This window comes from Myiozetetes cayanensis, unplaced genomic scaffold (genome assembly GCF_022539395.1).
Source record: "Myiozetetes cayanensis isolate MyiCay16 unplaced genomic scaffold, myiCay2020 scf7, whole genome shotgun sequence".
NCBI lineage: Eukaryota > Metazoa > Chordata > Aves > Passeriformes > Tyrannidae > Myiozetetes > Myiozetetes cayanensis.
This window is the reverse complement of record NW_026087964.1, coordinates 38,642,697-38,656,519: the sequence shown is the minus strand read 5'-3', so window position 1 is coordinate 38,656,519 and position 13,823 is coordinate 38,642,697. Positions and strand designations below refer to the sequence as shown.

Sequence of the window (13,823 nt, the reverse complement as noted above, 5' to 3'; positions counted from 1 at the left end):
TGCTGACATTAACAGTGATTGTAGAGTCTATGTGGAAAAACAAAATTGATCATTACAGTGTTTTGAACCTGAACTCTTTATTTTTTTTCTATGATCTGTTTATTAAGAGTACTCTTTGACTGACAGGTGCAGTGTAGAGCTCTGCACATACAAGGTCAGGCATATTGTCATTAAATTGTCCAGAATGATCAGGACAATTGCATGATAAGCTTAGATCACCTTGGTAGTTTAACTCAGTGTCCATCTACATGGAATGTGCTTCCTTTGGATAGGGTAAAATTAGACTTTAAAGCTCTTTTATTCCAGATACTGAATGGTTTCTTCCTGGAAGAATAGACGGAATATAAATCGATGGAATGTGGTATCAGTAAGTAAAAAAAATATCAACTTTTATAGAATTCACTGAACTTAAAGCTGATCCTAACCATTTAAATTGGTACCTAGTACTTGTCACATTATGATATAGGTGTGAAGATGCTTTGCCAAGATATGTATGTACAGCAGAGGAACATTCACTTAAGCACACACCCACACATCCCCATATGCTTTGAACAGATCTAACTGGTGACTGAAAGATGAAGAGGACTGAGCCACATAAACATTATACACAATGACTATTAATTTCAAAGCAAGGAGGTAATTTATGGAGGTTGTTAGGAAGCAATGTAAATACAAATGCTCTTCTAATAAGCGCCAGTAGTATCATGTTGGAACGTATTTGTGATTCACTGTAGTGTGTTAGAGCAAGCAGGGAAGAGTGTGGATGATCTCCATGGAAGATAGTGACAAAACTAAAGAGGTGAAAGCTGACGGGAATGCAGCATTTGGGGACTCAGTCCAAGGAATAGTTCTAGCATGGGCTGACTTAGCTGTGCAGTAAGCAGTGCTTGGTAGTTGAGCAAGGACAGGCAATATCAGGAAAAATTAATCAATAATTCATTATGGAAAAATGCTACCAGCTGTAAACTTAATTTGTAGAATAATGCCCTGCAGTAATGCCAAAAGTTATAAATATATTCATAGTTTTTGAAACAGCTATTATGAACTGAAGCCAAATGCTTTAATCATACATAATAAAGCTGACCTAAAAAAAAATAAAAGGAAGAATAGGTTTCTGATGGCAGTCAGTGAAAACTAGGCTGTTAGTATAGAATCCTAATACTGAAAATAACACATTTGGAGTGAAAGGTCTTAATAACAATCTTAACAATTTTGTCTCTTATAAATATTTGATATATTTGTGCAGGAATAAAATTCCTACCTCCTATGTGTTTCATTTTCCTTACAGAGCTTTACATATTTTATTTATTATTCTGCATGGTCTATTAGATAACTTTATCATCTAGTATTTTATGAAAAGCAGTATGGTTCGATATTAATGATCATCTAGCTATCTATCATTAATATGTATGAGTGAAATTCTTTTAAAGACTTGGCCAGCTTTGAATAAATAGTAGTCCTGTGTAGGTTTGACTTTTAGACAATTTCTCTTCTTGATAGTTTGACACAATCATGTAATGTTTGGGTTGTAGAAACTTCAAAAGATTATTTTATACAAGTCAAACACAACCATTTCAGAAAGAGGAAGTTTGTATTTTCTTTTACAAAATATATTGGTTTAAAAGCAAAACACTGAAATGTAAGCTTGGGCTTTAATTTGTTCAGTAATAAAAATTTCAAAGATAATGAATAAGAATGAAATATTTTTTCCTTATTTGGGATACTATTTACTGAAATATACTATTAAAAATACATGTGACACCAAATATTTAGATCAAAAAACTCTTATGATATACATTCAACAGTTGAAATTGTTCCTATGTACATCCTGCCTCTACTAGATCATAGATGACTGTTTGGAAAGGAGTGGAGTGCATTTTTTAACCCATACATAATTCAGAAAGTGTCATCTATCTAAAATGACACTGGACTTAGTCTCTCTGATACCTTTGCTACTGTGTAGCAGCTGTAATTCTAGAACTGCCACAAGGCACCTTTCCATGCTGGCAGCCTGTTCAGAGCACACCAGCATCTATCCGCCAACTTCCTGCTGTGTGCTTTGCACCATCCCACTGAACCAGCATCTTTCACCACACGTCCTGGTAATGACAAAAGATGCTGTTTGACTACTTCCGTGTCTGCAGTTAATTTTCTGTTTAAAAAAATATCAAAATGCTCCTACTGTTATTAGTAACAGCACTTTGCAACGCTTTCTGTATGTCTCAGAATGCTTTACCTGAGAAGTTTAGTTGCTACTTTTGTGTCTCTTTTAACAGAAGGAGAAGGTGGAGATGTTGACATGAAGCCTGGAGCATAGAAGACTCACAACCACCTCCTGTCATCACTTTCACTCCTGAGAGATGAGGGCCAGACCCGTAGCATGGTCGCAAGCACAGGTGAAGCTTGTGTAGATGTACCTGAGCTTCAGAAACACATGCTCGACCTTCAGGAGTTCCTGCTAATTTGTTCAGTGTTCACACCAGGTGTAGCATAGGGGCCACCAATTGCTATGCCTCCTGGGTGCTGCTCCAATACAGATATCAGACACCTTTCCTTTTCTCAGGGCACCTTTATCAGTACAGCTGAAGAGAACACTGTGTGGGCTGTGAATTCTTCTCCAAGATCATGTAAATACTTGGATGGTTCGTGCTGGTCCCTGAGCTGTTGATGCTAGTATTAAACTAACTAGCTAAAGCCGGTTTGCATACATTTGCAGCTGCAGCAGAAGTTAAATGATAAATATTCCCAAATGTAGCTATGCAAATAGTGGCAAATTCTGAATAAATGCATGAAATATATTATAGAAGTAAAAAATTCTTTTCTTTTTCCTTTGAGAAAAAACAAAGGATGATTTTTCCTTTATGGCACAGGTCAAGTTCTCTTTTATAAACTTTAGATTTTCATACACCTTATGAGTACAAAAGGACTGTAAAACTATGTTAAACATTCAAGGATTATTTTAGTATGGACCATGTTAAGCTACTGATACCTTTCTATTCTACCCTCTGATTCAGGGGCAGATAATAGTTGTTATATACTGTGCCCATATATTAGTGATTGCTGATTGACAAATTGCCACAATAACGAGACAATGTTGTATACAAAAATTAACAGACAAAACCACCCACCCAAACAAACAAACACATGTCCTTCATCACATTGTAAACGATGCTAAAAACTGGAATTGCAAATGGTAGCAATCCCATCCACATATAAATCCCAAAGGGAGAGAGACAGCATTCTTGGGAATGGTGCCACCCCAAAGACAGAGCATAGAGGCTAATCTTGTTCAAAGGAAACTGCCATCCCTTGGTAGTGGCCTTACTTGTACCTAAAGTAATTCATCTCTGACTTAAAAGCCAATAAAATTAGCTCCTGCCCAGCCCAAAGGGGCTGGTTACTGTTCTCGAGGTCAGCTCCAGAGGGGTTCACCGGGCTCATACCTCTGTTCCTCTATAACTGTCTACCTCCATGAATGGTTATGGGAGTATGTTTTTATGGTTGCTGAGAAGAGAGAGAGCTGGGAAGGAGAGATGCAACTCTTAGGGCTGGATTTTGGCAGCATGAATCTGCTTCAACTGCCATGCCATCTCAAGAAGATAGATGGAAATGAGTACTTATCCAAAGAAAGGGGAGAAAAGGACATCCCGAGGCTTATAACCATGATGACTGTATATAATTTACTAAACTCCCTCAAAGAGGCAATGTTTTGTTTCCCTACCAGGGCAGACAGGCCTGTCCTGAGAAAACCAACTGTTTAACTGTGGATGACTAATAACTGGTGTAATGAATTAAAAGCTGTGTGACTAAGTCAAGTGCAAGACTTTCAAAGTGTGAGTATCTTCTTAAAAATGAGATTGAGCAAATGAACAAAGAGCTCCCAGAAATACTGAATTTGTTTCCCTGGCATTTTAGTAATTGTTTGACCTGATCCATTTCAAATTACCACTTGAAACAAACAGAGATATTCAGGAAGGCAGGTACTCTGTATTTCCAAGAAAAAATATTTTCTAAAATAACATAGTGCTTAGTTATAGCTATGCAAAAGCATATTATGCTGAGCTGTCATATTTTGAGTTGCAGCCTTTTCATACTGCTGAAATATCAGTACTCTATGTACTGCATGTATACAGTTAACCCTTGGTTTCCTTGTGTAATATGGAGTTGGAAACCTGTATAATGTACTAACATGACCAGAAGAACACCGTCACAGCCCCCTACCCCTCGAAAAAAATCAATTGTAAATAAGGCTAGATATGTAGACTGAGGAATAACCAAAAAGCAAACTGAATGGTATGGCATGTCCTGGTATATATGTGTATTTTAAAACATACTGATTTATTGTTAAAGTTGAAAAACAGGAGAACAGTGAGACTAAGAGAATATTGAATTTGCAAAAACATTTGACACTGTGAATTATCTTTTGTTGAGTATTTGCATGAAAAACAGGGGTTCCAGTGATAATTGGATATTTTCTCCAATAATTATTGTCCTTGTTCTGTATCTTGATGATTATTTACTGATTTGTTTATTTTTTCTGTTCTGAAAAAACTAGACTAATTTCAGCTAGGAAAAAAAACAGTATAAAGGAAAGACTAGTATCCATCATGGAAGATATGAGTAATCAGAAGCATTTTCATTATACAAGTATGTTGCTTACAGACACTAAAAAGGTGCTAACACAATACATCTTTAAATACTATTAGTAAGTCTTTGAGCGTATTTGTACATAGTTCTCTAGCTTTCATTCATTTCCATTTATAACAATTCATGTACCATGTGATAGGCCTTTGACATACATCTCTAACCATTGAGATTTGTCACACTGAGCCGAGTACTATCAGAACTCCCAGATCTCATTGGCTGAAGTTAAACATCCCTATGAATCACAGCTATTGTGTTACCAGACAGCACGGCAAAAAATTTAACCAGAGCAAAACACTTCACTTGATGCTGTTACAGCTAATAGGTCTGAAATGAAAGATAATTGCATATTAAAATAGAGTGGGTAGCTCTGTTTTGATGTAGAGATATAAAGATGTCAGGCAAGCTAGTCTGTAGCAGGAGGGAATGGGTGCCCTGGAGTGATTGAGGACTGAAGCCCAGGAGAGCATTCCTCACATTCCTGTGGCACTCGCCCTATACATATGCCCCACAAAAAAGGGAACTTCAGCACTCCATATTGGTAAACTGAGCTTTGGAAAAGCTGACACTTTTCTATAGCTGCAGGCTTGATTAATTTGAAGAAATTATACCCTCTGAATGATGAACACAAGACATATTTAAACTGTTATTTTTTAGGGCAAAGGACACTATATTTTCAATCTGTTAGTTAAAAAAGAAAAATCCCCCCAAAGGACTACTAATAAGTTCCAACAAGCAAGATGTAGAGAATGTGGAGCCCTCCCTAGTATTTTCCCATAAGCTGTCCAGAATGATTGGTATTACTGCAAAAATATTTTGCTGACACATAAGAGTGGGATTAGCCCGAAAAGCTATCTTTGTTAATGAGCCATATCTAGAAATTCAGTAGGTTTAGAAGATTACTGTCTGAAGACAGCATTTTTAAGAACCATGTATGTCTAAAAGTGTAAGATTTTGTCTCCTGAGACCAGTAGTGTATGTTTTGTAAGGAAAAGATGGTTATCCCTGGGACTCTTCACAAATAGAAAAAATCAAATAAAGATGACACTTCCTTACTTGGGATTGAAATGTGACTGCTAGTGACTGGGAATTAAACAGATTTATTAGTGTTGACATTATTTACATTGCGTGATCCGTATCAGCGAAGGGTACACATCGCTTGTGAAGGCAAATACATTAATAGTATTACCCTGCTGCTAATGGCACGTTAATAATACTTCCATGATTTGCGTTTGTCAAGCTGCTGCTGAGACGTGCTCGGTATCGTGGTAAACAAAGAAAATCAGCCATGTTGCGAGACCCCTTATTCTTTAAAAACTTAAGTTCACGTGAGAAGAATCCGCCTCTAGATAATCCCCAGAAAAGTGGTTAATTAAAGATTTCACATCCCTTCCTCGTTTTTGTCCCATATAGCAATGACAGAGGGGACAGCCGGCGGATAGGGATTTCTTTTGAGAAGCGTGACAACAGGTGGGCTCCCCAAAGTCACTAGATCCAGCAGATCGAGTCTTTATTTATTTATTTATTTGTTTGTTTCGGTGTCCAGCTTGCTCAGCACCAGGATCCATCCACAGGACGCACGGCCAAAGCTGCGGTGATGCGCGTCTCAGGGCGATGCCGGCAGACGGTTAGACTTCTTTTATTTATTTATTTATTTTGTTTAAAACCGGGAAGGATGTTTTCCCAGGGGTAGGATGCTGAACCACTGCCGCCGGAGGAGACCCCGCCGGCCGCGACCCCCGGCACCCCGCCCCACCCTCCCTGCTCCGTCCCGCCTCCACCCGCCCCCCGCCGCTCCGCCTCCCCGAGCCAGCAACTTCCCCGTCGTAGAGGCGGGCGCGGAGCCCCCCATCAGCCCGGATGGGAGGAGGAGGAGGAAGAGGAGGGAGGCGGCGAGGACGGTGCCCGGGGGGATGCGGCGGAGCGGGCCGGCGGGAGGCGTAGAGCCGGGTCGAGAGGGAGCGCCGAGCTCTTGTCGCCGCCGCTGCCACCGGCGGGGCTCGGCCGCCGCCTCCAGCTCCGGGCGGCGGCGCTGCTGAGCCCGCGGTGCCTCCGCGCCGCCTCCCAGCTCCTCGCCCAGCGCCCCGGCCGCGCAGCGCCAGGCCCCGGCCGGCCCTCCCCCATCGCCTCCCCGGGCGGCGGCGGCGGCGGCGGGAGGCAGGAGGGAGGCAGGAGGGGCGCGATGGCGTCCTACGTGGATAACAGCTTCCGCCAGGCGGTGATGAAGAACCCGGCGGAGCGCAGCCCCCAGGTAGGTCCCCCTTGCCCGCGGACCCGCGCTCGGGGCGGTGGTGGCGGGGCCGCTCCGCCCGCCCCGCGCAGCCCCGGCCGGGCAGCCCGGGAGCGCCCCGGCCGCGCTCCTCCGGGGCGCAGCGGCTCCGGAGAGGGGTGGCCTTTCCCCCCACCCCACCCCAGCCCCGCCGAGCTCCCCAGCGCGGAATTCCCGGCCGGCAGCTCCCGGGAAGGGAAGGCGCGCGTTAACGCTACAACTTTCCTTCTGCTCGTTAATTTTGGGGGGGGGAAGAAGAGGGATAAGCGCCAGCTGGGCTTGTTTTGAAGGTTGCTTCCGGTGAAAAGAAAAATGCACTTAAGGGTATAATTTTTCGTTTGGGTTTTTCTTTTCGTGTATGTTTTGCTATTGCCCCGGAGTACGCTGTGGCTCCGGATTTGAATTCAATCCCTACTTTTACATAGCTGGCTAGAGCTGGCAGCGCTGTTTCATAATGTAAGGGCTGAGGTCAGTGGTATTCTTGGCAAGTCCTTGCTCTCCAAAGTAGGGTGAAATCCTTACACAATGGCACCAGGCAGGAATTTTTCAGATACCTGCGCCGGGCTCCTGGAGCCCTCTTTGTCAGAGGAGTGTGTGAGTTGAAGCTGTTTGTAAGCGTAGTTGCACTTAGAGAGGCTGAGAAAGGTTAAGCTGGGGACTGGAGTGCGTACAGAAACATTTTGACTTAACATGACCTGAAAAACAAGTAAACTGAATGAGTTCCTTCTGCTCCCGAATGCTTGCTGCAGTGGCTGTTGCTGCCAACTGTCTAAAGACTAATAAGCTTTACGCTGATCCCCACATCAAGCTGCGGTTCAGTAGCTAATGATACAAGGAGTTACTTTGCTTGGAGTTGTAATGCCATCTGTCCTATTTTTAAAAGGCTTGTCCTGCTCTCTGAGCAGTCCCTGCGTTCGGGTTTTAGGGAAGAAGTGTTAGTGATTGTTTTGGCAGGCGTCTGACTGGCTGGGGATGATTTCAAATTGGGGTCAAAGAGAAAACCTTGACTTTCGGTCAGCACCCATAAGTCATTCCTCCTACTATAGATACGTCATTGTGGTAATGTTATTTTTATCCTCATGCTCATGGAATATGTGTGAGAAAATAAAACTTCTCATGGAAAAACATACTGACTGCATCATATGTAGCATGTCTTTGGCAAATCTTTTTTTTTTTTTTTTTTTTTTAATTATAAGAAAAAAGGAAGCTGCTTCTGGAACTTGTTTTTGTGGTGCTAAAGTTGTTTCTTGTCCTTGTTTGACCTTTCCAAAAATGTCTGTTTGCCTTCGGTGCTGGACCCAGCCCTTCAGAATGTTGTGAAAGCTGAAGAAGGCCAAGGGTGTGCTCCTGGGGAAGACACTCTCTGCAAACTCCTAGCGAGGTCGCTTCTGTTGTTAAAGGTGTAGATTCCAGCTGGGGGAGCCTACCAGCAGTGTCCGGCCTCAGGAGATGGTTATCGAAGGATGATTGGGTGTTCAGAAGCTGGCAGATGCTCAGAAACCAGTTGATCAGGTTGTGGGGCCACCAGCCTGGGCCTGGGGGACGATGCTTTTCCTGTGGCATGGTCTGTGCCACGTGAACTGTTAAAACTTTCTCGTGTCCTTGCCAGTTGGCCTTGCTGTCTAGAAGGGATAATAAACAAACAGAAAAGGCAGAAAGTAAGAAGTGACGCAGTGAAGAATCCAGCCTGAATGCAGGGATAAAACCTATGTGAAGGGCACAGAGCAGAGAGCTAAATCGGGAACACCAGGGCTGCGTTAATGCTGTAAAACTTCCCGAATCAGCAGACTGGCAGCCTACTGTGGCAATCATCACAGGAAAAGAAGCCCACCCTTAAATCCATGAAGCTGACACTGGCCCAAAATAATCCACAAATAAGACCAAATCTGTGGGAAACGTGGTGTGTTTTTAGCACTGGAAGTACTTGAAACTGGTAGTCAGGCGTGCCCTCCTGTTGCTGCTGGGGAGAAGAAGGGCTTGCAGCAGGAAACTTACTTGGTTGATGTTTTTGTGAATAACTCATGTTGAATTGTGTATGTTAAAGACTTTTCTAATGTTGGTTCTCTGTTCTGGAAGTTTGATGTTATTTTACAACAGTATTGGAATTGGAAAGAAATATGCTAATGCATATCATCTTTCATTGTTAAGTAAATGGAAAAAAAACATATAGAAAGGTACCAAGACCTTGTTTCTCCTTCCTCCCTTAAAGTAACTTCTAATTGTCTCTTTACTTGTATTTTCCTGTCCTTGCAATGCTATCTCATGAAGATAGTTATTATTTAATTTTGGCTTTTGGGAAGTCATGAGGTTTTTTTCAAGTTGAGAGAGAGTTGGAAAGAAAAAATATATTTATCATATTCATGTCAGTACAGGAAATAGCAAGAGAAGTATGTTAGTAGCATATTTGCTACTTACTTGCATTAACAAAGTCTTTGGGGCTCAGTTTCTCCCAAATCATGATGAAATAAATATCCGTTTGACGTTACTATTCACCCTGGATTGTCAGGGTGCAAATTTGGCACAATGCCTTCACTGCAGGTTCAGAGGAAACGAGAGACAGTATGATAGCCAGTATGTACGGCTTTGAGAACTACTAAGTCTGATACACACTGTTGGAGAAAGCAAACTTAAGTTGGTATGAACTTCTGTAGTGCAAAAATATCATGGTAATTTTGGACTGTACTGATTTTTTTTTTAAATAGGTAAACAGTGTATTCTGCAATTACTTTGTTAAATTCTTAACTTTGTACCTCTTTGGTGTATTCTCCTTTCCAGAGTTTTCCTGAATTTTGTGAATTACAACTCCATATTCTGTTGGCTAAAGAAGCTCATAAATAATAATAAAAAAAGGTATATATGTATAGCTGTTCTTCAACATGCCTGTTGTGTAACAGAGCTCTCCTCTTTAATTGCTGTATTAAACTATTCATTTTCTCTTTGAAGACGTGAACTAGGAAGTTAATTTAACTACTTTGGGGAATATAACTTTTAAATGTTCATAAATTACAAATGGTTTTATGCCCTTAAGCTGTGAGTAATAGCAATCTTATTTTTTTTTTCTCCAAACGTTGTCTTACGTGGACTGTTAAAGCTTTAAGTCTTTTCAAAACAAATTCTTATTGGCATCATAGGCCAGCTTAGTAAGCATGCAGTTTTATACTGGTGTAGCTTAATCTGAAAAAATAGGGCTGCTTTTGTTTTCAAACAAGAGAAACTGAGCCCTAATCTTTCTTTATTCTAACAACTCATTTGCATGGCATGGTATGTGAACAGCTAGTTACTTCAGAAACTCTGCATACTAGTTCACTGTTTTCGTGCCATGTAGTGACGTCTGCAGGAAGAAATTTTTTTAATGTGTGCCTTCATATATGTTAGATGCCTAAGGTTTTCCTCTGGAAACCGCCGGTGTGGTACATTGAGGCAATTCAGTACAGCAGTAACGAGTAGCAGAGATGTAACAGCATCAGCCCACATCTTGAGGGCAGACGGGAGAACTGTACAGTAGCCCTTAGTTTGATACTAGTGCGTCATTTAATGTCAGAAGACATCTAAACAGGATGCTGTTGTTAAGCAGATACTCCCTTCTTGAACACTTGAGAGGAACAATGGTTTAATTATAGGATGTACCTATGCGTTTTCCAAATAAACTTTCAGCTTGTTCCCCTGTTGTGTTATTTTTATACTTGTAACCAGTGATAGCACGATTGTGTGCAGTCTTCAGATAAGCTAGAAATGAACATTTCCTTCTTGCTATAGTGATCTCTTAGCAAATAAATACAAGGCCTTGTAGTTTAATGGGATCATAGAAACTAAGCGTTTTATGTGTGAGTCTAGCAAAAGAATTATATTTAGTCTTTAAATTGAGGCTGATCACGTGTCTGTATACCAAACACACCAGAAGACTAAAATGATCTTTCTCAGAAGAGCTTATTTGGTATTTCATTCATTTGGAAAACAAAAATATTTTGGAGCTTGAGCTTTACTTTCAGATTTTCTTCACTGTATGCATGCTAGCATGTTAGCATCTTTTAGAGGCTAGCATTTAAAGAGGCGGGTATTATTATTATAACCCCTGTTATCGCGCTGCTAACAACAGTATAATGCTGAGGATTCTGTTGCTAAATTCTCCTGCTGGTTCTTGGTAGCCCTGAAAAGCAGAGGACTGTGACAGCTGATGCCTGGTATTTGGCTGCATTGCATTGTTATAATGTCTTTCCATAATGCATCTCAGGGCTTTGTAATGTGGTTATTCAGGGTAGCCTTAGCTTGCAAGGCTTGCCATTCTGTTTCTTTGAGGGGAGCTCATTTGGCCAACAAAATTAGATTTCTAACTGCACTTCCCATGGTAGTGTTCAGGCTTACGGCTGTCTGAAGTGGGGGCATGAGCCTGTTACGTTTTGTGTTAATGTTGGGAGCAATGTTAGTAATACAACTTAATGAAGAAATGTTGCTAGTTCTTTGTCCAGGCTTCTCTCTTGCTTGACAGTGGGCTTGAAGTAAAACTGTCATCATAAAGTCAGCTGTAAGGGTAGCTGATCTGGCTAAAAAAAAAAACCAAACCCCAAAACCAACAAAAAAAAACCCCACCAAAACCCCCCAACATTTAGATGCTACAGGGTTTTGGAAACTTGTTCCAAATAGCTAACATCCCCTGAATGTGTCTGATGAACTTTAAGTGGTGTCTTTTGGGGTGTAAGTACGGGAGGTGGATACAGATAAAAAAGAAGTTATAACAGACATGAGTATCTAGAGACCTTTATCCATAGGGGTTTTTCTTGTTGTGTTTCAGCACTAAACTGGGAAGATAAAATCCAAAGTAACTCCTGGGAAAAAGTGATACCTTCCCCTGACAAAGCAAATAATGTATTTGTTTAGTACAGAAATAATATCACAATGTATTTTTGAAGTAAGTGTACTTTTTGTTTTGCTCAATGTTTTTTCTCAAGCTAGTATTGCTATGCAGCATAATTTCATACCCAATAAACTTAATGGTGTGAATATATCTTTTGGTGGCAGATAAGGAAAACTGAAAGCCCTTGCATAGCTCAGATTTTCTTGTAACCTCTCTAATCTCAGTCTGTTAAAACAGTCCTGGAATGTTTGATTCTGAACTTCCACTGTCAGTTTTCATGTCCTTCCCAAAACTAAGGGTATATGCTGCAATAGGCTGTTCAGCATCCTGTTTGTTTTGAAAGGAACTATGCTTATTTCCCAGTCTTTCTGATGGGAGGTGTGTGTGTGCATTTTCCCATAGCCATTCATATCTTTGTTGCCAAGAGCTTTGAGAAGGGCAAGAGTATTGAATTTTTAATTTCTTTTGCAATAGTTCTTCCCTGTCATAGGGCTAGTACTTTCTGCATTTGTAGATTCTGTAGTGCTGTATCTTTTGCCAACACATACAAAGACCTTGGTATGATCAGGAAGCCTTCACCTATAGCACAGAAATAGCCGATTTGAAGTCTTATCCTAAACACTTGTCTGCTTTCTCATTACATCATAAGATTGCAGCTCAGTTAGCTGTACGTTTGGAACTTGGAAAGAGTGTTTAACTGTAGCGCCGATAAACTCTGTGCAATTTCCTACTTGATTAATTATCTGCTTTGTAGAGTTTGCTTATGATTTCTGCCCTGCTGTGGTCGCAGAAGTGTTTGCACTGGGTTTGGGCTGGGTATGTTCCTGTGAGCATGTTTTTGACAACCTTTGTGGGCAGAGTCTCCTTCCTGCACTTAAAAGTTGGGAGGCTTTCCTTGCCTAGGGAAGATACTGAAGTGAGCAGTGCTGGGTCGAAAGCTCGGGAATCTTCTACTCAGCCCAGGCTTTTTTAGTCCCCTTGCCTCTTAACGTGCTGTTCAGATGTAAGAACATGTGTCTGTGATGCCAGAAGGCCAGCATCCTCCCACCCATCCTCACCCACCCCTGTGGTGAGTTGGGCCCAGTGGTGCTGTTGGGGAGCCTACGGTGGAGGAGGATTATTGTAAAGTGATACTGATTGGCATAGATAGGCTTGCTCTTCTGCCAAAACTAGTAAAAACCAAAATCATCTATTGAGACCAAAAAAACTGATACCTTTTTCTTGGGTGTAAAAGTGTAGGTCAGCAAAGATAAAGGACACACAAGCATTTTCCCCAAATTGTGTTTTTCTTTAGTAGGACGATAGAGTATTCTGTGGGTTATCAGGTTATTCATGAAGAACCATTAGTACTGGAAAAAAAAGATGATTCATTTATTTTATGCTCATTACAATACAGCTCAGCTAAGATTTTTTTAAAGAAGTTACTGTTTCTTGAACTCTATTGTTTTTAAAAAATCTATATGCTTAAAAGTTTTAAAAGGTCTATGCTTGTGCAAATTACTGGTAGCTACTGGTAGCTACTAATTAATTCCGTTGAATAACTGATCTGATTTTAATAAGTTTTTTCTCTTAATCGGAATGTTGCTACCTAATCTGTTAACATGTTTCAAGAATAACTATATATACGCTGAACAGTCATTGTAAGGACTTTGACTTCCTCATTGAGGGTTTTTTGTATCCTCATGAGAAAATGTATTTTGGCTTGTGTTTTGGGAACTTTCCCACAGTAGGAGATCTAATTTTTGTGAGGTATTGTTTGGGGATTCAAAAGGAGCTCTGGCAGAAAGATAGCTCCACAAAGATGCTTTGTGGAGGGCAGCTGAGCCTGCACGCCTTGTTTGCTGCAGCCAGTGTTGCAGATTTAATTTGCTGGATATATTTTGCATGAAGGGGTGTATTTTTGAATAAGTCTCAAAATGGAAGTGGTTGGCTGCTTCCCTTTTCCTGAAGCTGGTAAAGTTGACCACTTTTCTTGAAAAGGGAGAGAGAAGAGCCCTATTGCAGTGCTTTTCTTACAGCTTTGTTTTCCAGTTAAAATTAGCTATTTCTTCTCTCTGG

The 13,823-nt window shown here is 41.0% G+C and overlaps 1 protein-coding gene across 7 annotated transcripts in view; it reads left to right on the top strand.

Moving 5' to 3' along the window:
• The first annotated feature begins 2,345 nt into the window (after positions 1-2,345).
• The window catches only part of RAPGEF2 (Rap guanine nucleotide exchange factor 2), a 185,920-nt gene continuing 174,442 nt past the window's right edge, over positions 2,346-13,823 (top strand). For 5 of the 7 annotated variants that reach the window (XM_050338676.1, XM_050338675.1, XM_050338672.1 and 2 more), the window contains exons 1-2: positions 2,346-2,396; positions 6,191-6,271. In XM_050338676.1, the coding sequence (XP_050194633.1) occupies positions 2,361-2,396; positions 6,191-6,271 (117 nt within the window). In that variant the 5' untranslated portion in view covers positions 2,346-2,360. Of the gene's footprint in view, positions 2,397-6,190; positions 6,272-6,561; positions 6,896-13,823 lie in introns of those variants that run through there. The other 2 variants (XM_050338678.1, XM_050338673.1) reach the window with 2 other exon arrangements.